At 30.1% G+C, this 22,604-nt stretch overlaps 3 protein-coding genes across 5 annotated transcripts; all 3 read left to right on the forward strand.

Annotated features, from left to right (window-relative positions):
* The first annotated feature begins 2,106 nt into the window (after window positions 1–2,106).
* LOC101258222 (cysteine-rich receptor-like protein kinase 46) lies at window positions 2,107–6,223 on the forward strand. Its single transcript, XM_026029102.2, has 8 exons — window positions 2,107–2,661; window positions 3,419–3,743; window positions 3,981–4,243; window positions 4,366–4,576; window positions 4,708–4,891; window positions 5,082–5,132; window positions 5,209–5,359; window positions 5,490–6,223. Exons 1-8 carry the CDS (start codon window positions 2,251–2,253, stop codon window positions 5,868–5,870), a joined length of 1,977 nt encoding a protein of 658 aa, XP_025884887.2. The 5' UTR covers window positions 2,107–2,250; the 3' UTR covers window positions 5,871–6,223.
* A 594-nt stretch (window positions 6,224–6,817) lies between these two features.
* On the forward strand, window positions 6,818–12,736 carry LOC101257730 (high affinity nitrate transporter 2.7). 2 transcript variants are annotated; one of them, XM_026029277.2, is made up of 3 exons: window positions 6,818–9,959; window positions 11,517–11,596; window positions 12,229–12,736. In XM_026029277.2, exons 1-3 carry the CDS (start codon window positions 8,695–8,697, stop codon window positions 12,258–12,260), a joined length of 1,377 nt encoding a protein of 458 aa, XP_025885062.1. In that variant the 5' UTR covers window positions 6,818–8,694; the 3' UTR covers window positions 12,261–12,736. The 2 variants fall into 2 exon arrangements, with proteins under 2 accessions (XP_025885062.1, XP_004233327.2); XM_004233279.5 differs by lacking the exon at window positions 12,229–12,736 and having other exon boundaries at window positions 6,830–9,959; window positions 11,517–11,942.
* Window positions 12,737–20,225: 7,489 nt separating this feature from the next.
* LOC101257433 (LOB domain-containing protein 25) lies at window positions 20,226–22,332 on the forward strand. Of its 2 annotated transcripts, none has more exons than XM_010318788.4 (2): window positions 20,226–20,407; window positions 21,736–22,332. In XM_010318788.4, exon 2 carries the CDS (start codon window positions 21,739–21,741, stop codon window positions 22,228–22,230), a length of 492 nt encoding a protein of 163 aa, XP_010317090.1. In that variant the 5' UTR covers window positions 20,226–20,407; window positions 21,736–21,738; the 3' UTR covers window positions 22,231–22,332. The 2 variants fall into 2 exon arrangements, with proteins under 2 accessions (XP_010317090.1, XP_004233326.1); XM_004233278.5 differs by having other exon boundaries at window positions 20,230–20,407; window positions 21,728–22,332.
* Window positions 22,333–22,604: the final 272 nt, after the last annotated feature.

Consider the following 22,604-nt stretch of genomic DNA (forward strand, 5'->3'; position numbering starts at 1 on the left):
GGTCAAATTTTATTTAGTTTTAACACAATTATAGCATAAGATACATTTTGGTACATTTCCAATTTTAAATTACAATTATCGTTATTGACTTGTCGATTGTTTACATTTAAACATGAGTCAACAAATTTTGTCAAAGAAAAATGCTATTTTAATTTGTCTATGTTTGTTTACACGTATTTTCATTCATGTGACTTTCACATTTTAGAGAAGCAAATTTTGCTGCATATAATCTTTGCTATGTGACTTCTTTTGTTTCAAAAAAAAAATCATCAAAAACTATACCAATTGAGAAAGTTTTAAAATACGACCATATATATATTTTGTGTCATACAAGCATATTAGGCATTTTATGTAAATATCTATTAGAGAGAGTATATTTTCTTGAACACTTTGATTATATAATGATATTGCAACACGTTTCCTCACGCACATGCCTGATTTTGTTTCATGGGTCAAGTATATGAAAATTCTTTCTTTTATTATTTAATGATACACGTCTCTCATATGGGTCAAATACGTAGAAATTCTTTTTAATTTTAAATGACGATAAAATTAGATCTCAGGACCTCTATTTACTCTAATACCATGTTGAAGTGCGTGATCATTTCATCTAAAATTTTAAGTTGTTAGAAAACATCTATTTTTATTATTTAATGATACAAGTTACTTAAAAAATTATATCTATGTAACTTCTTAAGAATCAATTTAGACGGGATTAAATATCCTTCAACTATACTCCAAACATAAACTGCATCCTTAAAATATCATTTTTAGCAGAAAAAATTATTTAACTATACCCCGAACTTAAACTACATCTTTAAAGTATTATTTTTAGCAGAAAACATCCTTAAGTATTTGTAAGTGAACAACTTTCATCCTTTAAGTATTTGGAATGTGTAGTTGGAATTTCAGGTATACTTTTCGTATAGTTTTAAAATATATAAAATTTTTATTTAGAATATCGAATTAATATTAACTAATTTAACTTTAAAAAAAATCATTCAACTTTTGAAAAACACAATATAACAAATAAAAATGAACAAAAAAACTTACCTGCATTGACTGTTTACCAATCTAATTCAATTTCCATTATTATGTAATTTAATGAAGTAAAACACATGTTAATTAGTTAAAATGAAATAAAATAACTAAAATGAAATAAACTATAAATTTAAAGACATGCACTTAATGAATTGACGTAAACATGATGCGGATAAGATTTTACCAAAATGGACAGAGAAATAGTTATTAGCAAAGAATTATTTTCCCTTTATTAAAAACATGTTTAGACGACCTTGTTTATAATCTAGGGAAAAGGGTCTGATATATCCCTCAACTTTGTCATTTGGAGCTGATATACCCCTCGTTATAAAAGTGGCTCATATATGCCCTTACGTTATACAAACGGCTCATATATACCCGTGCGCTTACAAAATGACTCACATATACCGTTCATTTAACGGAAGTTAAAAAATTAGTTTTAAAGTTATATTTATTACTTTTAATTTTTTTAAAAAAATTATTTCGGGGTATATATGATTCTTCTATAAAAGTTCAAGGTATATTTTAATTTTTTCATACATAAATTATTTTTTGATTTCTTTTATTATAATTATTCGAATTTATTATTCTTGTTTTGTTTTTTTCTTTCATTCCTTAGTTTAAAGACTAAAAAATTAAACTATTTTTTGTGTATTGTAATTTAATTTCGTATTCGAAGAAAAAATTTGGCCATCTACAATAAGTTTTACAAGAATATTAGTGAAACATAAATAAATTTGATTATCAAAATAATAATTATAAATTAGTCATTGAAATAAAAAAAATAAAAAGAATATGTTTGACAAGGATTAAATTTACTAATATAGAATTATATTTTTTAGAAAAAAATAATAAAAATTTAGATTAAAATTATTGTTTTTTTTATTTCCGTTAGAGAAAAAGGGTATATATGAGCCATTTTTTTTACAAGTAGGGGTATATATGAGTCACTTTTATAACGAGTGATATATCAACTCCAAATGACAAAGTTGAGCAGACTTTTTCGGTATAATCTATAATAAGGGCATATAATTAGTAGTAAAAATGAAAAATTAAATATGTTTTTTAATTATACATAAATTCGTCACAAACCCAAATTAGAATTTTCCCAAAAATATGAAAACACAATAGCAACCCAGAAAACTAAGAAGAAGAAAAAAAATGAACAAGGAGGATGAGCACCTCTGTTGAGGGCATTATATTATTTCTATGGCAAATGTCATGGTCATCGTTTTGTGTTTAATATTTTCGATTGTTGCAGTTGCTATTGCGAATCCTCGAACAGAGCTTGTATATAAATTCTGCGGTGTGGAGCAAGCTGATAATGTTTCACAATTCAACCAAAATTATGCGAATGCAATTGTAGCTATGGAACCCGAGATGAAATCCAACAAATTCTCAATTCACGGAGAAGGATTAGCTCCGAATCGAATTTTCGTTTTGGCTCAATGTATGGATGATCTATCTGAAGAAGATTGTCAGATTTGTTTTTCTGCAATCAAAACCCAATTGCCTGGTTGTTTTCCCCATATCAGCGGTCGAGTTTTCTTCGATGGCTGTTTCATGAGATTCGAGAATTATAGCTTTTTTTATGAATCCTCTTCTCCCCATGACGTTAAAGTAATTTCTCTTTACATTTTATATTATATTTGGGGATTATTTATGTTAAAAATTAACAAGAATTGTCATACCCCATGTTGCTCGGATTCTTTAAAATTGTTGCTACATCCGTGCTGAATTTTCCAAAATGTAGGAGTGTCACATGCACCGTCAACATTTTTAAAGACTCGAAGCAACATAGGCAGCTTCCCCTAACTTAAATGTGATTTCCCGAGGAAGGGGATAATTGAACCGAATTGGCACCATGTAGCCCCCTACTAAATTAGAAATGTGTTACCATCTCATCTGGATAGGGCATAGAGTTTTAGTTAGTTAATTACTATATATTTAACATGATCCCTAACATGATGGCCTAATTCTTTTTTTCATGAGCGAAGGACGTGGAAATTCTTTTAGAGAATGGATGACGGTGTGTGTGTCTGTTTGATACCATACATGTTGAAGTGTGTGATCCATCATCTAAAAATTAAGCTATTAGGGAAGGTTGACTTTATTTAAGTAATTATTACCTTCGATTCCATTTGTTTGTCCTGTTTTGATTTGATGGGAGGATAAGAAAATTAAGAAGATGTTTTGAATCTTGTCAAATATCCTAAAAGTTGTTGGAAAGGGAAAGAATCTTTCTTTTCGAAATGGAGTAAAAAGGAAAGTAGGTCAAACAAATTAAAACGGAGTAAGTATATGTTTAACAAATTTGACAATGGCTAGCTTGTTTTTGGTCCTCATGGTTATCTTTTTTGGTTAAATTTGAATAAAGAGATGCAGTGATGCAGTGAACTTGAAGAATGATCAATTTAGGGATGTCGCTACCAAAGTCGTCAAGGATGTGGTAACCATGGCCCCAGTTCACGGTGGCTATGCAGAAGGACGAAGGAAAACATATGGTTTATCAGTTTATGGCATGGCTATCTGCTGGAATACTTTGGACGAAAAAGCATGTTCTGATTGCCTTACAAATGCAAGCACAGCTGTTCTTGATTGTTTGCCATCCATTGAGGCACGATCCCTTAGCGTTGGCTGCTATTTTCGTTACTCAGAATTTGATCTACCAATGGTTCGAATTTCTTTAATTCTAAAGGTCAGCTCTACATCTCATGCCTGCTCTTGAGAAGTTTTTTTCATGGGACTTTAGTTATCCGTGTATAATATCTCAAGACAATACGCGTATTTTATCTTGTTTTAGCATGTTACGTATTATTTCTCCAGGTTACTATATTAGACCCGCTTTTTAACTAGTTAACACTAGTTATCTGTTTGTTGTAAGTTAACCAAATAGTGTAAATAAGCGAAACTCACTTAAGAAGGACTTGATTTTGCAGGAGCTATTTTCATGTACCTTGTATTTATTCTTGTTGCTGTTGGTGTATGCATAATAGCTGTTTTGGTTGGATATATAGTGGGTACAACTCTCCATGAAAAAACAGTGAAACACCAGACGAAACATAATGGTGATTCTTCGGATCTTGAGTCATCTGTTATGAAAAGGAGCCTGCATTTCAAATATTCAACACTAGAGAAATCCACAGACAACTTCAGTGAAGAACGCAAGATTGGCCAAGGTGGATTCGGTGAAGTCTTTAAAGTATAAAAGCATACTACTTCCTTTTCTTTTCTTTTCGTTTCGTTTTTCTCACCCCTGTTTGTTGCTTCTCTGATTTGACAATGTTAGTTCTGCTAACTAATTATAGAATATTTCTGAAGTAGGGGACTTTGCCAGATGGTAGAGAAATTGCTATCAAACGGATGTTTTTAACTACCGAAATTCGGAATGAAGAGATATCCAATGAGATAGACATTATTGGACAAGCCCAGCACCAGCATTTGGTTCGTTTTCTTGGCTGTTGTTTCACTGCCGATGACAGCTTTCTTGTATACGAGTATCTGGAAAATAAAAGCCTTGATCTTATCTTATTTGGTATGTATTTTATTCTTAACATATTAAATCTCCTCCTTCCCCGAAAAGGATAGAAAAAATGCTAGTCATTTGTAACTAAAAAATACTATCCTACTTAGTTGATATTTTTTGACTGTATGCATGGAAGAAAGATCCAAAGAAGAAGAAAGAATTGGATTGGAAGAAAAGGCTCAAAATAGTTGAAGGGACAGCTGAAGGCTTAGAATACCTTCACAATGATTGCCAAGTTCAAATCATTCACAGAGACATCAAACCTAGTAACATCTTACTAGACTCGAAATATCGTCCCAAAATTGCAGATTTTGGTCTTGCCAGGTTAGTGCATTTACTTTAGGTCCATTACCTTCAAAAAGTCGAGCCTTCTTAGTCGTGTTCAAGATTTATGTCACCAGGAAATATAGAGAACTACAAGTGTCTATTTTCATTTTCATTTTCATATATATCTTACTTCGACTTGCTTGGAATCGAGATGTAATTGTTATTTGTTATGTTATTGGTCTTCCAGGGTTAATATCAGGGAAAAAGGAAGTGCACCTCTTGTCATTGCAGGCACATTGTATGTAATGAAGCACTTTAAATTTAGATTAACCTTTTACGACTCTTCATTTTGTCGCTAATCCCTATACCTGCAGCGGATACATGGCTCCAGAGTACCTTGCTCAAGGACAATTATCAGACAAAGTGGATGTTTATAGCTTTGGAGTTCTTATCCTGGAAATAGTAAGCGGACAGGAGTTCAACAAAGTTCCAGCCGATGACACTCTAGACACCCTAGTAACCATTGTAATTTCCCATCAGCACTTAGTTTTTTCGCCTTTACTTCTAGACATAGTCACACAATCAGGTCATCTTCTATTTCTATTTTTTCGACAGAATTATGTGTTTGACATTCTCTTATTAATTTAACATACAGGCTTGGAAACATTTCAAGGAGAAAAGGGCATATCGGATAATAGATCCGAGCATGGAAATAGAAGATGTGAATGAAGTACTAAGGGTGGTTCAAATTGCGCTGCTATGTACTCAAGAGTCACCTATTATGCGTCCAGATATGTCAACAATCATTAAACTACTTACACAAAAAAACATAGAAGTGCCTGTTCCTTCAAAGCCTCCTTTCATTGATGATTCCGAACAACATGGCTCTATTCATCAGCATCATCCCTCTGCATCATCAGTTGATTCTTGCAGATATTATGACACACACCAAGACAATGGCTCTTTTCATCGTTATCGTCATCATCCTTCTGCATCAATTGATTCTTATTACGACACGGAAAGTGTTTTAGGATGACAATGGTGCTCTCTTTATGGTCTATCTGCAAAGACAGAGCTAGCCTCTATTTCACACACAGCTCGGATCAGATAATTTTGGAGATTATTACGAAGCTATCCGCGTGTAAAATGAATGTATCCATTTTCCCAGCTACGCCCTATAGTTGCAGTGCTTTGATCAAGACCGGTTAAATCCCGGAATACTGCAAAGGCTGCTGGAAAGACCAGATAAGTTTATACTCCATTAAGTTATGTATATTGATTGTGTAAAGTTTTTTATATCTTTATAATATAATTTTTTTACGTATAGTATAAGTGACCTTAGTGTTATTTAACCTATAATGATAAGAAATTTCAGGTAGATTGATTTTATAGTTCAGTACAAATGTTATTTTAGTTGTATGAATTTTGTAGAGATCATTCAAACCATAAGGGGAGTAATTTTCAGCAAACTCAATTGATAGAAAATCCGTCAAACAACAAAACAAAATTGAGTTTATTTTGTTTGGTACTTTAATTAATAGACGTTGAATATTTTCTTAGAAAATCCGTGTACGTATTGTTAAGGTGATACTGAGGAGGGCAGGACCCTTCTCTATTTGTTTTTCTTTACACTGTGTTTGGATCATTGTTGCTCATTGTTTCATAATTTATTATATTGTATTGTATTCTATTATACTGTATTGTATGATAGATACAATATTTGGTTAGATTGTATTGTTTGTTATTGTTTAGTAACATTTTAATTGTTTGGTTTGATTGTATTGTAATTTATAAATTTACTAAAATATCCTTAATTATTTTGGAGTTAGGCGGTTTGACCAGATTTAAATAATTAAGGTAAAGGGTAAAATATTATTTTGAAATATTATGTAAAGATATAATTGAAAAAAGAAATTAAGTAAAAATGGAATATACCAAATTAGTTGTTTCATAAAATAGGGATTTCTATTGTTACCTAACAACGAAATTTAACAATACATTTTAAGTAACAATCAAAACAAACATTGTAGGTATAGTAACGATACAATACAATACAATGAATAACAATGATCCAGTCATAGTGTTACTGTTCAGAGCAAAAATGATTATTTATTTATTTTGATGTATAAAAAAAATGCCGCATTAAATTTGAAACTTCGAAGTGAATTTTGAATCCACTATAGAAGTATTTGGTCCATATGAGGATCCCAAGTGCCTGTTTGACCAAATACTTCTGTATATAAGTCTAAGTAGATATTTTTTGAATTGTTAATAGTTCAAGGATGAAACTAATAATTTGTGCCGAATTCAATATATTTTCCATACTTGTCTCTAAGCTAATCATAGCCAAACCCTCTCTAAGAATTACTATATCCATACTCCAAAGTAAAGATAGTTATTCTTTACAAGTTTTTCCTACACATTATGTTTCTAAGTGTATGAATTTTTTGTCCCTTTTGCACTCTCCATTATCGTAAACCAATTCAAAATGTGATTTCAAAGGCACTACCATTACCAAATGTATCAAGTTAGTTGCTCTCATTTCCACATCAAGAAATTGTAGGGAAAAAAATATGGACATTCTTTTTTCCAGTTTTTGCCATTAAGTGACGTCCAAGAAATTATGTCCATATGATTCATATCATATAAAGGTATCTTCCTTTTTATGGGTTATGGCCATATCTTAGGTCCAGTAGTTCCCTAAAATGTGCGTAATTCCTTCTTAATATTAATAATATATAGGATGTTTGAAATACGGAGTAACCATTTTCCCCTTTCGTAAGAGAATGTTAATTTGCACTTTTGAAATTCTTCACTCTCAAAAAATAATACATGTATAAAGTAAAATTATTTTCAATAAATCTTCGGAAAAAGACATAATTGAAATACATAAGACAATAGATAATAACAAATAGTAGAAGAAAAGTACTACAATCAAGTAATATTATAATCGAATTACATAAAACAACAGATATATATATCAATAAAATTGAAGAACCTGAAACTATAAGCATAGCTTGAACACCCTCTTACTAGCATGAACAATATACACTCATTTACTAGCATGAACACCCTCTTACCTACGAACTTTTCCACCCTAATTCATTTCCTTCGTATCTTTGTATCTAAGGTCATGACCTCTGTACACTATAACTACGTCATGTCAAGTCTGATTATCTCTCCTCAATATTTCTTCTATTTACCTCTACTTCTCTCTTCATTGAACTCATCCCTAGTCAATCTCTCGTACCTACGCACTGACACATACATGTGTCTTCTCATCACAGATCCAAATTATCTCAATATCACTTTCTGCATCTTATCTTCCACTGAAGGCACTATCAAAACACAACATTTTAAAAGGACTTACATACCTACACTCATTGTTATCTCATTTTATGAGACGATTTACATGATTCAAAATCATGTCAGAGCACATAAATTTTTTTCTATTCTAAGACTATATTATCCTATTCAAATTTATGTGCTCGGACAAAAAAGAAAAGAATAATAATAGTCAAAATAGAGAGCCACACAAATTTAAATCAGTGACTAGAATAAGTTTTAGACTAAATAAAACAAGTTGATGGACCCAAAAGAAGATTACAAATTTAACTCCACCATGTAACCTTAAACCCATCTTCTGTCCATTTACGGAAGAAGTCACAACACACTTGCTACATGGGCGCATGCGGCATTGAATTTATTTGAACTCAATAATTTGAATCGAACAAATTTATATGTAAATATTCACAAATGATTTTAATTGATTTTGTTCATAGTCGAACATAATTTTAATTTTTAAATATAAATATACGAATATCACTTCAAAAACAAAAGTTTTTTTTTTTTCAATTTTCATGATCAAGTTTAAATGGTGGTGCTTGGAAGCTCTGTTTTCTCATCAATCTACTCACGTTAACCTTCACTATAAATATAGTACTTGCTCAAGTTTTCCAAATTCAATTCACTCAATAGCCATAGCCATGGAAGAAGAACAATCACACTCCAAAATCGATCAATCTCCTAATAATTTCTCCATAGCCGTAGATTATGATCACAAAGCCACAGAATTCCGCCCATTTTCATTATCTTCACCTCACATGCGAGCTTTCCATCTCGCATGGCTCTCTCTATTTTCATGTTTCTTCTCTACTTTCGCAATCCCTCCACTTCTCGAAGTTATTCGTAAGGATCTCAATCTCACCCAAACTGATATCGGCACAGCCGGAATCGCCTCCTTCGTCGGTTCAATTTTCTCCCGCCTTGCGATGGGACCTGCCTGCGACGTCTTCGGTCCACGTGTTGCCTCCGCCACACTATCACTCCTCACTGCTCCGGTAGTCCTCTCCACTTCTCTAATCTCCTCTGCGAAAAGCTTCATATTAGTTCGTTTCCTCATCGGATTTAGCTTGGCTAATTTCGTAGCGAGTCAATTTTGGATGAGCTCTATGTTTTCCGGATGTACTGTTGGGCTTGCTAATGGATTCGCTGCCGGTTGGGCAAATGTAGGATCTGGCGTGACTCAATTAGTCATGCCGCTCGTATATACTCTGTTCACTACCTGCTTCAACATTCCTTCGTTCATTTCATGGCGTATTGCGTTCATTTTCCCAGCGATATTTCAAGCGGCGACAGCGATTTTGGTACTCGTATACGGCCAGGACTTACCTGATGGAAACTACAAACGTAAAATTACAAATAATCAAAGTGAAAACGTACTTTTTAATGGGCTGAAGAATTACAGGGGATGGATATTGGGATTGACGTATGGATTTTGTTTCGGAGTTGAATTGACTACCGATAATATAATAGCAGCGTACTTTTACAATCGGTTTCATGTGAATATTGAAATGGCAGGGGCGATTGCAGCGAGCTTTGGGCTAGCGAATTGTGTGTCGAGGCCTGTGGGCGGGATTGTTTCTGATAAAATGGGGAAGAGATTTGGGATGAGAGGGCGGTTATGGAGTTTGTGGGCGGTGCAGACGGTGGCTGGATTGATGTGCGTGCTGCTTGGCCGAGTAAATACAATTTTGGCGTCTGTTCTGGTTATGGCGTGCTTTTCGTTGTTTGTTCAAGCTGCTTCGGGACTCACGTTTGGCATTGTGCCATTCGTATCCAAAAGGTAAATTCATAAATCTAACTTTAATCTCATCTTTTTTTACGTTAAAGTGAAGTAATTGACGTGAGATAGAATATTTATACAGTATTTCAAAAGGAAATTCAGTTCGTATATTCTCAATTTTGTTATTTAGAGCTAATATGTTTCAATTATGTGATACGTATATATTTTTATTGTTATATAAACGGCTTATATATATCTCTACTACTACAAAAATGAGTTTATATATACTTTTCATTTGTAATAAAAGTGAAAAAATTAATTTTAAGTTATTATATTTTACTTTTTAATTTTCTTAAAAATTATTTAGGAATATATATGATTCTTTTAGCAAAGTTTAACGTATATTTCTTTTTCATAAGTAAATTATTATTGATTTCTTTTATTATAATTATTTGGGTTTGTTATTCTTATTTTTATTTTTTTCTTTTATTTCATGGTGTAAAAACTTTAAAACTATTTTTTTGTGGCTATATTATAATTTAAAATTATTCTTTGTCTATATTGTAATTTAATTTTATATTTTAAGAAAAAAATTTGATCATCTATAATAAATTTTACAAGAATATTAGTGAAACATAAATAAATTTGACCATCAAAATAATAAATCTAAATTAGTCATTAAAATAAAAAATAGTTAAACAATTATATATATTTGAGAAGGATTAACTATACTCATATAAGATTATATTTTTTTTAAAATGATATATGTGAGTCATTTGTATATAAATATGGGTTTATAAGAGTCATTTTCATAACGAGAAATGTATCATATCTAAGTAACAAAATTGAAGGATATATCAAACTCTTTTTTCTATTTTAAATAACGAATTTTTAAAAAGAAATTCTTTTAAACTCCATTTTCAATCAAAAGTCTCTCCCATAAATTGGTGGTAGTTAAACTTTGAACAGCTTAAGAATTATGGCAAGTCTCCTTCAAGTGTCAGTGACAGAAGGGGAATTGAAGTTGTCTTCCTCTTTGTACTGCAAAAACTAAAGTTTTCGACTAGGACATGAGTGTTAAATCTATCGAACTTCCGACTCTCATATAATTTTACTAAATAAATCAATTATAATTCATCAAAAAAATCAAAATATATATCATACGACGATGAATTAATAAATCACATGTTTTCAAATTCATTTTTAATAATTGATAACTTCATTACAAACATTCTGGTAAACAACCCAGGAATGGTGACAGGAGACTCGATAGCGGCATGTACGTACAGGAAAATATTAGCAAATTATGATTTTAAGAAGCATAGTCATAAAAATCATGATTCATAATAAGACACGTAGAGTGAAAAACCAGCTCAATTTCACATTAATTTATAGCCCTAAAATAATCCTACTCAGTTCTATCAGTAAAAATTTGTCATGTTGTTCTATTTGATCATGTATGCAGGCAGTGGCGTCGCCACGTAGTGGGTTCGTCCAAAAAAAATAGCATATATATAAGTAAAATGATTAAATAACATGTTTTGCACATCCTTAACATAACAAGTTGTTATTTCTAGATATCATTTGTTAAATCTCTGACTCCGTCACTGTACGCAGGTCGTTGGGTGTAATATCAGGCATGACAGGAAGTGGTGGGACTTTAGGCGCAGTTATAACACAGCTCCTGCTATTTTCAGGTTCCACAAAATTCTCAACTCAAACAAGCATATCAATTATGGGCTTAATGATGATTGTCTTTACTCTGCCTATTACACTTATCTACTTCCCCAAGTGGGGAGGAATGTTCTGTGGTCCTTCAAATATTCATCAATATGATGAAAACTACCACCTAATACATTAAGACTCATCTTGGATCCAAAAAATTTAATTGAGTACTAAAGTATATATAGCTAGGAGTTTAAAATAGCAATTTGTATGTATTATGTTATTTTGATATCGTTGTGAGTAGTTATTAGTTATTGATAATGTCGGTGTGTGGAGTGTTTATAATACAATTTAAGAGAGCGTCTAATTTCTGATGCATTATTAGATCTAAACAGAAAATTATTCCGAGCGTAACGCGGGACAAAATTAGAAGTCCATGGGTTTAGTCGAACTCAATAACTTTTGCTCAAATAATGTATATGTATTGAGAAGTTCACTAAATACGTATAAATAATAACTTTAAAACTCAGTCATTAATACTTAACATCATCATTATAAAATTTTAAAATTTTAATTTCATCTTTGCATAATCGCTAAATAATCCGACCACAAAATGATGATAAATTCAGCGATTATTTGTTATAACATACAACATTTTTCCTAGGCAAAGATCATCACCAAATGAAGGAATATTGAAGGCCCAAAAACACTGTGGACAGTTATGTTGGGCCATCGAGTCTATCGTTACTTCCTGGACCAAATTTGAGGGCTCATACAAATTGTTAAGTTGTTTTAAAATGGGAATTTTTTGCGTATATCCTCTCAAAAATTACTTAATCATGCTCCATAGCAATGATTTGCTAATTACGATTCGTAGATACATATTAGGGGTAGGAGAGAGTCAAGGGAGAGAGGGTATATTGTGAAGAGAGGTGAACTCTATGTGTATATTTGTCAAATTGTATATGTATATCTGTCAAATAATTGTATATATGTAACTGGCATACATATGTATTTGTATATCTGGCAAGCGAAATTGAGAGAGGAAAGAGAGAGGCGGGTGAGAGAGAGGAGAAAGACAAATTGTATATATACATATGTATGATTTGTATTTGTATTTGTATATATTTAAGCAACGTACTTACAGTTAAAAGTGAGTTGCAAGTTGCAATTAATTCAAACTATAGTTACGTTAGCTAATTAACTAGTATATATTTGTTTTAACTTCATAATTGTCATTTTTAAAATTTCGTTGAATATGCATAGATTATTAATTTAAAACTCAATAATTTTAAAAAAAAAATTAGAATCGATAAACCTCAAAGTCTAGTTTCATTTATGATCAATGAATACTCCAAAGTCACTTCTAAGTATACGATAATTTTTTTCGTTAGATTGTTTGGAATTTGGGATAACATTCATCATTATGCATTTTACATAACATAATCTAACATTCTTACTAATTTTACGAGACAAAGTGTCTATATACTATATAGGAAGTTTTTGAGTTAGAATCTTGTCGTCACTTATCATAAATAACTTTGCGTGCTTAGTTCAAGATTATTTTTTTTTAGTGATTATGTATATGAATGTACCACAAACCTAAAATAAATAAAAGTGTTATTTCTAATAGGCTAAAATGAAATATATAAGTGTCTTATTTCTAATAGGCTAAAATGATCATTATTACCAAACTCCAAATATTAGTACCTTTTGGAGTCTAAATTAATGTCCAGAACTACTACCAAACTCAAAATATAAATAAAGAAAAGAACATAATTAAGATTACTCCAAAAAGTCTACAATGCCATTGGGCAGAGCCGAATAGAATCAAGGATGTTAAATTGAATTTGATCATTAGCGAAAAAATTATATTATTAAAATATAAAAGCAAAGCTAGAAATTTATTAAGAATGTCCAATTATTACATGAACATTTTTTTTTTTTATGAATGGATAAATTGAAAAATTTAAAATTGAATTAGGTAATATTTTAATATTTTCTTTTAAGAATAAAATGTTCCAAAATTTTAAAAATCAAACTTCATAATATCTAAATTTTTTTTTGTTTAATTTAATATGAAGATAATTAACAAGGCATTAAAAAAATGGGAGGGGTTGGGGCGATTTAGGTTAGAATGAAATTATTTTTACTTTTCAAGCTTTCACTAATCTCTGCTAACGACAAATGAATAATGAAAGCAGAATCAAACGCGTTGTTCTTTGGTTCGCTTTAGCAGCTTTATATAAATAGATTAAAATTTGCTTATTAACATAAAATTAAATAATTACGTTTATGTTTTATTTCAAATTCTAATGAAAAATAAATAAATATTCAAAATTCATTGAAAATTCAATTGAGTACTAAATGTAGATTCCTAATTAAGAATCGTTTTGATGAATTATATTTGTACTAGTTCAAAAATCACATATGTAATAACTATTACTTAGAAATAATTTATTTAGCTTAGACAATTAAAGCAGCAAGTTAATAAGAGTAATTCTAAAATAGAAGAGTTATATTAAAAATGATTATAAAATTCAATCACGAGGAGCCTACAGTGTGAGCGTAAGAGGAAAGCCTCACACCATTAGGCAACAATATCTTATTATATTTAGAGCGTTCAAAGTATTAATTTAACCATCTCAAATAATGTTTTACTTATGCATATCATATAATTTTATGAGAAAAGAAACACCTTCGAAATACTGTATCTCTATCACAATTAAAATATTATTAAAATTATTTATATGTATATATAATCGATATAGAACCTATTATAACTTGTTAAAATATTTAACTTTTCCTATTTAAAACTCCTTTAATGAAAAATCTAATTCGCTACCGTGTGCCATCATATTAGAATTATTTGTTTGAGCTAGGTACCACCTTTTATGTATAAACACAAAAACAGAAGAACGTGAGCTTATAATTACATAGGTGGTCGGCTAATATCAAAAGCCTATCTCTTTATAATATTATATATAGAATTTTTTAACCTAACTTTCAATTGAAAATTCCTTAACGAAGAGCTAGAATTAGTAGGTTATTTAAGCCCACCTTTTTTTTTAAAAAAAAAAATTGTTCTAAAAACTTGAAGAAGTAGTACTTATAGTTATATAAAGATAAAGATGCTACTTGAAAGTAAACACTATCATATATAGAATCTATGGTATATCTTAATTCCTAAAGCTAGAAAATATATCAATATATTAAGCAAGAATTAAATTAAAATGCAATGTACATAAATTAATATTATAATATAAGTAAATAGAAAATGTAGTTGGGGGTCAGAGGCGTATTATACTACATAAATAATAGTAAAACATTAAACAACCAATAATCCACTTCCTAATCATTAGCAGCACATTTCATTTGACGTTTTGTGATTACTCATACTACTAATTTTCTTTTTCTAAGCTAGTGATTGCCTTAAAATTTAATTAATAACAAAAATACATAAAGATTGTGCGATAATTGATAATTGAGCATGGTAACAAATTCAAAATTTAAAATCAAATACTTCAATTCATTATATACAGCAAAGTGAGGCTACAGTATGTGACAATATATTCTTATATAATCAATGTGATGCGACATCATTCTATGTATATCGACGTTTGTGTTTGATGAGCACAAACCAATATTTGCATATATCTAACGTTTATTCGTATTTAAATTTTTAGCTTTACCCATAATATGTGATATGTGAAAAATCTTAGCAATGGGCAAGCGTGTTAGATACTTTTGTTTTTCTTCGATAATTCAGTTATATATGTATAGAGAGAGAACTTTATCAAAATAAATCATCAAGGGATGGAATGGATAGGGCTAACCTTAATCATAAAATAAGTTGGGATGAATAATTAATTTCCATTTAATATTATAAAGTATGGATTCATGCATCTCAAAAATTTGAAATGAAAATGGTTAGATATATTACTAATTTAATTACGATGGATGATGAGAGATTTCCACAATCAGAATGGATTCCCACCTCCCAAAAAGAAGAAGCCTTAATTAGTACTTCATAATTGCCACTCATTATTTAATCTCATCACCAATAATTGTAGTGCTACTACTTTCCATTTTGTATGTCGACTTTGAAGGAGGGAAAATTAGAAAGAAAAAGAAAGGCAAGGAGAGGTATTTGATAATTGGAATGACCTACGTTGATGATGAATGAATGAAATTTTGGACTTTTCAAATAAATTTTGGGTAAAAAAGTAAATTAATTAGCTTTTGAAGTGCGTATCAGATTTAGGTCTAATGTAGAACCTTATTTAAATTCGGGCATGAGAAGGGTGATGAATGGAATGTGCACAATTCTTCTAATTTGTGTTAGCGTTTGATTTGTGAGTTACGGTCCAAGACCTAGTTAAGCGACTTAATAGAGTGAGTATATATATATATATATATAAATTAATAATCGACTGAAATGTCAAAAACAGACCTAAATTATGGCATATCTAAGTAAAAGGAATTTTTTAAAAAAACAATTTATGATAAGGGAGACCCGCAATCGCTACCCTTTGGGTGTACACAAGTAGAACCTTCGTTCCTATACAATAGCTCGTAAACCACATAGGAGAGGTAACCCGGTTTGCTCGATCCAGAAGACAAATCCCTTGCTTTTGCTGGTAAGCTGTTTCGAACTTCAGACCTCCAACATAGAAATCCTAAGCTCAAACGACTGTGTTTAGCCATACTTAGCTCATGAAAATGAAAGACGTGAGGAAACATGTTAAAAATATAACCATATATATATATATATATTCTCAATAACAAGTTAAATACGTTGCTAGAAAATTTCTAAGTTTTTTTTTGAGACAACTACTGATAACATCCTATTTGTCTAGTATGACTGAAAAGGACAGATAATTGAACTATTCATGTAATATTATCCGTCCTCTCATGAAAGATTTTGGATCAGTGAATTGACATTATTGTTCACATGGACGCAAAAAAGATTGTAAGACTTCAATAATAGAGGCTATCATGTTTTTTTTTTTTTTTTGGTGAGCTCAATAATAGAACCTAATTTTATTTTATTTTTATCAACTATAGATTTGAGGAATATCCATGTATATATTTGGTAGGTAGGGGGGAGTTTTCTATATGTACCTTTGACAAGAATTTTAATTATTTGGATGATCGACACCTTTTTTTCCCCCTTTAATTAATGAAAACGTAAACCAATTACCCACTATCAATAAAGTGTTAATGCAACATCAAGCATGACATTAGAAAATTAGAAAAATATTTATTTTTTATACGTAAAAACATATATACGGAGAGTTCTCTTTCTTTTAAGAATATTTAGGTCAAAAATCAAATATTATCGATCAAAAAATCATACTTATGGGCTATTGGTAAACAATGGAACTATTAACAAATCATATACTTAAAAAAAGCACATGAACTTCGATATAGTTAAAAATATGTCGTTCTTTTTAAAAAATATATATATAAAATGTCAAAAGAGGTAGTGGGGTAAAAAAACAGTAGAACAGTAAAAGAATATATTTATGTTCTCTTAAAATACTATTCCTAATTAACAAAGAAAATGAAAGTTGAATTTTGTGAAGCAAAACAAATAGAAGGAAACAAAGAGCATAAAAACAAAAAGGACAATATTCACAAATTGTATGACATAATTGACTCTGCAACCCTGCCTGCTTCGGTTTCTAATTTCCTTTTGAATTTGATTATTTATTTTTACATTACGTATTTTGAAATTATTTACTATATGATAATTGAGGTATATTTTTGTGTCACCCACCGATCATTTCGTTTTGGTTTTTTATTTTTAAATAAGTTAAATCGATAATTAAATTAATGAGATATTTTAAATTTGGTTTTGGTTTAACCTATAAGAAAATGTTTATAAAATAAATCTATGACTTTTCTAATAAATTTGATGCGAAAACACAATAATGTAACTTTATAAATGTTCATAAAATAGAAATAACAATAATAAACATGAAAAAAACTATACAAGCGTAACACAAGAGAAATTAAGAGGAACTTGTTTTAGGTTTTAACATTTTTTATAATGTGAAATTGTAAACTCAAAATCAGTGTAAAATGTGAATTGAAGGCTAAAAAGGACAAAGATAGTAGCTAGTGTTGAGATTAATATATAATATTTATGTACAAGTAAAAGTTGTAAATTATTAGTCTCAATGAATTATCGATTTACCCAATAATCTAATATTAAAAATCAATAACGAATCGATAACTCAATAAATTTTTATATTAAACTACTAAAAAACTGCTAACCCAATAACAATAAACCAATAGCATTTTTATCGATTCGATTTATCAGCCGATACAATTTTTCCACACCTCTACTTCTACGTGAGTAATAATTTGAGATAAAATAATATATTTATTCTTTTCTTTCAAAGCTTTATTCAGAAAAACAAGATTAATTTAAATAGTAAATAAAAGGTTTACCTTAATTTAAGCGTGTTTAATGCTATGCCTCGTATATCTCAATATTTTTATTAGTCAAATAAATTAAACACCTATCTGCATAGATATAACAATTAAATAATTTTTTCATTATTTTGGTTCTAATATTACTCTTTTATCCGATATTATTTGTCCTAATTTTTATTTTTAGAGTCAAATTATAAAAACTTTGACTAACATTTTAAGATGTTTTTTTTTATCATATTAATATGCAAAAAATTGCAATGTTTAGTACTTTTCATATAGTTTTAGAATATCTAAATTTTTTGTGTAAAATTTCGAATTAATGTAATCTAATTTGTCTTTGAAAATTAGTCAAATTGACTTTGAAAAACATAACATGACAAACAATACCCGACGGAAGGAGTACAATTTTAGAATAACTTGTTGTCAAATCGAATAGTTTCTTATGATTAAAATTATATATGCGTCTAGTAAAATCGACTTACATCATTGGTGTAATTTAATTAACTGTAAAGATTATTACTGTTTAGGTCAACAATAACAATAATATATTTAGTGTAATTTCACAACTTGATGTATAAAGAAGATAAAGGGTGCATAGATTTTATTTCTATCTCAAAGATAGACATGTTTCTAATAAACCTTCAACTCAAGAAAAGATATTCCAGCGAAAAAAGTAATAGAAGTACAAAGAGCAACGGTTAATAAAGAAAAATGATAGATAGTGACAAAAGTGAAACTACAATAAAACAATGTGTTTGATAACATAAATTGAAGGACAAGAAATTATAGAAGCAATACTACGACTACAAATATAAAAGGATGATAAGACAACACACTGTTACCTACTAATCTTTTATTCTAATATTTGTTTACCACACCCTTCTATCTAAGGTCATGTCCTCTTTAAGCTACAATTGTATCATGTCCTGTCTAATCACCTCTCCAATACTTCTTTGGTCATCCTCTACCTCTCTTAAAATCATCCATAGTCGACATCTCCCACCTTCACGGGGCATCCATGCAACTCCTTTTTGCATGTCGAACCATTGGAATCTTGGTTTTTGCATTTTTTCCTATACCAAGTACGCTCTCACCTTCTCCTAGATATCTTCATTAACATGTATGACATCCAACTATATTTGACTTGTTATAAAATGTTATTTATGATTGTAGGTCAACTTAATACGGTATCAGAGCTTAGATTTAGTGAGTCGCACATGACAAAGGCAAATGACGGTGGGGCTGGTGTACTTCTCTTTACGAGTTTAGAGATATCATACACTGAAAAAAAGAAAAAAGTTAGTTGTGAGATTTAATTGTCATAAAATACTTTAGATAATGTGAGGGCATGCAATGAATCTCAAAAATTGACTCATGGATCGTAGTAATGGGCCATAAAAAACTTAGTTTGAAGGGAGATTATTTAGTTGTGTGAATAAATTTACATCGGTAGCTGAAAATATTATAAATGGATCTACAAATAGGGTGTAGGATCTTTTGATAGTGTGATGTACTTTGAAAAAAATTATGAGTTTTCTTCAAGTGGACAGTATCACATTATATTAAGAGTATCTTTTTAACCATTTTAGCTCAATAATTAATATCAGAGCCCAATATCAATGAAGTGATTATGACAAAGGGAAAAGAAAGTATAACTTGATCTACTTCTTCTTACGAGTTTAGAGTATACACATACAAAAAGAAACTAGTTTTACATTTTAGTTATCATAAAAGACTCAGATGATGATGTGATGACACACAAAGAATCTCGAAAATTAAAAAAAATTTACATTGATATGGGCTTGATCTAAAGCGGATAAGATCATACTGTATTAATTAAGAGTACCTCGGACCGTTTTAACCGAAAAAAGATTGAATTATCAAAAGAATAATATAGTTTTTTATTAACTAAATTAGGCCTTCACATCAACAATAATACACCAGTCGCACCCGTGCTTCTTTTGTTTGTTCTTGTTCTTTTGAAAGGGACAGTAATTAAATTTTGAAGTACCAAAAGTGTGGTATTGTATTGTATACACCAAAAATTGAACGTGAAGCAAAAGATCATATGATGACAAATATACAATAATCTCTAATTGGAGAATAATGAAGTCGGCAGGGGGCTTTACAGTCACCATATTGTTATTAATTTAAATAAGAGAATTATTAATATTGCAACCCCCTCCCTATTTATTATGGTTGGCTTTTTTGCTTTCCATTCACTTATAAAAATATATATGCTTATTGCCTTCTTTTCTTTTCTCTCTCAACTTTTTGTTCTAGGGTTTTCTTCTCTTTCAGCTCTCTTGTCTATTTAGCTCTAATGGTGAAATATTTATTAATCCTATAGGAGAATCATCAAGGGACAAAAATTGTCACTATACCAAGAAGATCAAGAGGTATATATGTGTATATCACTAGTTATCCTTTTTTTTTTCCTTTAAAAAAAGCTACTCTTTTATGTTTATTTACCTTCAATGTATACTATATGGTGTAGATCTAATATATGTAACACTTTTTTTAGACGTTTTCCTATGGATGAGTTTAATTGGCATATTTTGAAGATTAGTCAAATGAAATAATAGTAATTGTGTGACTATTAGGTTTTGTAGTACGTATAGTTTTGATCTAAAAAAAAAGTCTTGTTTTGCGGAACTTTGATTTGAAGTGGAATATATGTCGAATAAAATCATATAAAAGAATTCTTAGTAATTATGTCCATAATTCATGTTTTCTCCTAAACGACAAATTAATAAGAGGCTTAATTTGAGTCTGATTTTAGTTTGATCCGATCTAATTAATTAGAGGATTTTTTATCTTAGTTAATATGTCATAAAAAAAAATGTTAATGATCATCCCCTATCCTAATTGAATGTATAAAGCAAAAGAAGCAACAAGGGAGAAGAGGCTGAATATATATATGTGATCAAAACTACAACAAGGTTGCTGATTATAATTATTGAGCCAAATAAATACAAAAATTTACTAGTAATATTTAATTAAAATTTAGTACTCAAGCAACTGCACGATAAACACTTAATTAAATTGAGGATTGATATATTATAACACTTAATTAGGTGTTTCTGATTATCACATTATATATCTATGCTCAAGGAAAAAGCTGGAGTATTTCATTATCTTCAATCCTTAGTGTGTGTATACGTACCCACACTAGAAAAAAAATCCACTATTTTTTCATTTAAATCTCTCGTTGAATAATGTTCGATGATTATTCCAACATTTATTTTAATTGAATTAGTGAGGAAAAAAAATGTTCTTTCAGTATTTCAATGAAAATTTATTTTTCATCGTGCATTTTTTCATGAGCTAGTTCGATGGAAATGAATTGAAAACATTATATTTTACAACATAAATTTTTCATTGATCCGCGATAAAAATTTATGTTTTGTCAAGTGATAGTGTGAAACAATTTAGACTATCATGTTATGTTTTATCCGTTGTATAATAAGAATTAGTACAAGTACATATCAAAAGTATGATACTGTAAAATGAAAATAGAGAAACAGAATATTAGTAACATATTAGTATTGAAATTTAAGTTTTGTGCACTGACAACTTTTTAATACAATTATGTTGATTAAAATCGACATACAACAAGTAACTCTTCATAACGATCTCATAAATAATCTATTTTAAATCGATTTGAAGGTCTTAACTTATAACCATATGACTATATAAACACAAATTGAATTTCTTAGTTATACAGGATATGTCTTCTACTAGCAACTACTCCACTCCTCCCTGTGCTGCTTGCAAATTTTTGAGAAGAAAGTGCTTGCCAAGTTGTGTTTTTGCACCTTATTTTCCTCCAGAGGAGCCAATAAAGTTCACAACCGTTCATAAAGTATTTGGGGCCAGTAATGTGAGCAAGCTTCTGAACGAAATTCAGCCTCATCAAAGAGAAGATGCAGTCAATTCTCTTGCTTATGAAGCCGAAGCGCGATTAAAAGATCCTGTCTATGGATGTGTTGGAGCAATTTCAGTTCTTCAAAGGCAAGTTCTTCGCCTCCAGAAGGAACTCGATGCAACCAATGCTGATTTAATGCGATACGCCAATAATAATAATAATAATAATAATAATTTTCAGTATGGGAGAAGAATGGTTAATTCTGGTTACTATAATTATTCTTCTGCATGGAACAATGGTATTTCTGGAGGTCATAACAATATTGGTACTGATAATTGTGATGGTGGCAGGTGAAAGGAATTGTATTTGTTCATTAACTTTGTTTTTCCCAATTAAGGGAAATGAAATTGAACTTGAATTAGTGTATAAATTCAATATTGTATATTTGGTGGATTATTTGAGTGTTATGTGTTGCACGTTATATAGATGATATTGGGAGCATGAATAATTAAGGTAGATTTTTTCGTGTTCTGAACAAACAGTATATCTATCTAGCTTTGTTATTATTACAGTGTTATTTACACCTAGCCAGTAAATAGAGATACGGAGATTGGGGACAGATTTGTCGCGGAACTTTTTTATTTGATGCGAGCTCAACTTAAGCTATACATTACCCGCCCAAATCACTCTTCAACCACTTGCTATGGAATTTCTAAATCTATTTAGTA

The sequence above is a fragment of the Solanum lycopersicum genome, chromosome 2 (genome assembly GCF_036512215.1).
Source record: "Solanum lycopersicum chromosome 2, SLM_r2.1".
Taxonomy (NCBI): domain Eukaryota; kingdom Viridiplantae; phylum Streptophyta; class Magnoliopsida; order Solanales; family Solanaceae; genus Solanum; species Solanum lycopersicum.